General features: G+C 43.3%; 1 protein-coding gene across 1 annotated transcript; it reads left to right on the top strand.

The window, feature by feature from the left end:
* Window positions 1-204: 204 nt before the first annotated feature.
* Window positions 205-1,200, top strand: Neurod4 (neuronal differentiation 4). Its single transcript, XM_027949725.2, has one exon. The coding sequence runs from the start codon at window positions 205-207 to the stop codon at window positions 1,198-1,200; it is 996 nt and encodes a 331-aa protein (XP_027805526.2).
* The last annotated feature ends 420 nt before the right edge of the window (window positions 1,201-1,620 follow it).

Raw genomic sequence — 1,620 nt, 5'->3', positions numbered from 1 at the left:
AACTAGGTAAGTGTTCTTAGCATTTCTTTGAGTGTGGATTATTATTCATTTAAAATGGAGGACTTAGACATGATAATTATGAATTGAATCCCAAAGCAAATTCCGGACTCTATGCCCAAAAGATAATAACAACGTTTAGTTTAGAATCAAATCAGGTATTCACAGGAATTAACTTTCTCTGTCTCCATTTTCTAGAATCTGGAAATGGCAAAAACTTTTGTGAAATCCAAGGAGATGGGGGAGCTGGTCAACACACCATCCTGGATGGACAAAGGTCTCTGCTCTCAAAATGAGATGAAGGAGGAGGAGAGAAGATCAGGTACTTATGGGGTGCTTGGCAGCTTAACTGAAGAGCATGACAGTATTGAAGAAGAAGAGGAGGAGGAAGAAGATGGGGAGAAACCTAAGAGAAGAGGTCCCAAGAAAAAGAAGATGACCAAAGCTCGCCTTGAGAGATTCAGGGCTCGAAGGGTCAAGGCCAATGCTAGAGAACGAACCCGAATGCATGGTCTGAACGATGCTCTGGATAACCTCAGAAGAGTCATGCCATGCTACTCTAAAACCCAAAAGCTTTCCAAGATAGAGACTCTTAGACTGGCCAGGAACTATATTTGGGCTTTGTCTGAAGTCTTAGAGACTGGCCAGACACCTGAAGGAAAGGGCTTTGTGGAGATGCTTTGTAAAGGACTCTCTCAGCCCACAAGCAACCTGGTGGCTGGATGCCTTCAACTGGGCCCTCAGTCGGTCCTCCTGGAGAAGCATGAGGAGAAATCTCCTATTTGTGACTCTACCATCTCTGTCCATAATTTTAACTACCAGTCTCCGGGGCTCCCCAGCCCTCCTTACGGCCATATGGAAACACATCTTCTTCATCTCAAGCCTCAAGTATTTAAGAGTTTGGGAGAATCATCCTTTGGGAGCCATCCACCTGACTGCAGTACACCTCCTTACGAGGGCCCACTCACTCCACCCCTGAGCATCAGTGGGAACTTCTCCTTGAAGCAAGATGGCTCTCCTGACCTGGAAAAATCCTACAGCTTCATGTCACATTACCCCTCTGCCAACCTCAGCTCAGGGCATGTGCATTCAGCTCCCTTTCAGGCTGGTACTTCTCGCTATGACATTCCCATAGACATGTCCTATGATTCCTACCCCCACCACAGTATTGGGACCCAACTCAATACAATATTCACTGATTAGGGAAGTAAGACCAGCATTTCAGAGAATGATGTGGAGATATTGCCCATGATTCAAGTGGTTGAGCTAAATATTCAAAGACTTTAAAGAAACCCTATGGATATACATCAAACACAATAGGGCTAGATCATTTAGGGTCTCCTACATCTGTCCCCCTCTTTGCTCATCTGCTTTTCACATTTTATTGATTCCTTTATTTAAGGTCTTCAAGTGAATTTTTTGGTGACTTACAACAATGTAAGAGGCTGAACTGAGTGAGGACTTAGGCCCTAGGATCACGGTGCCAAGAACTCATTGAATAACCTATGCTAATTAATTTTCCATTTCTGGTGTTTGTTTATTTACTAATAATATGAAGCAATTGTTCTAAGTCCAGATGATTTTAATGACTTTCACAGTTCTGGAATTATATAACTTCAGTGA

Source organism: Marmota flaviventris, chromosome 3 (genome assembly GCF_047511675.1).
Source record: "Marmota flaviventris isolate mMarFla1 chromosome 3, mMarFla1.hap1, whole genome shotgun sequence".
Lineage (NCBI taxonomy): Eukaryota > Metazoa > Chordata > Mammalia > Rodentia > Sciuridae > Marmota > Marmota flaviventris.
The sequence above is the reverse complement of the archived record's forward strand: the minus strand, read 5'-3'. Positions and strand labels throughout refer to the sequence as shown.

Excerpts from the sequence above, each read along its gene's own strand:
- Neurod4 (XM_027949725.2), top strand. The coding sequence starts at position 205 with ATGGCAAAAACTTTTGTGAAATCCAAGGAGATGGGGGAGCTGGTCAAC.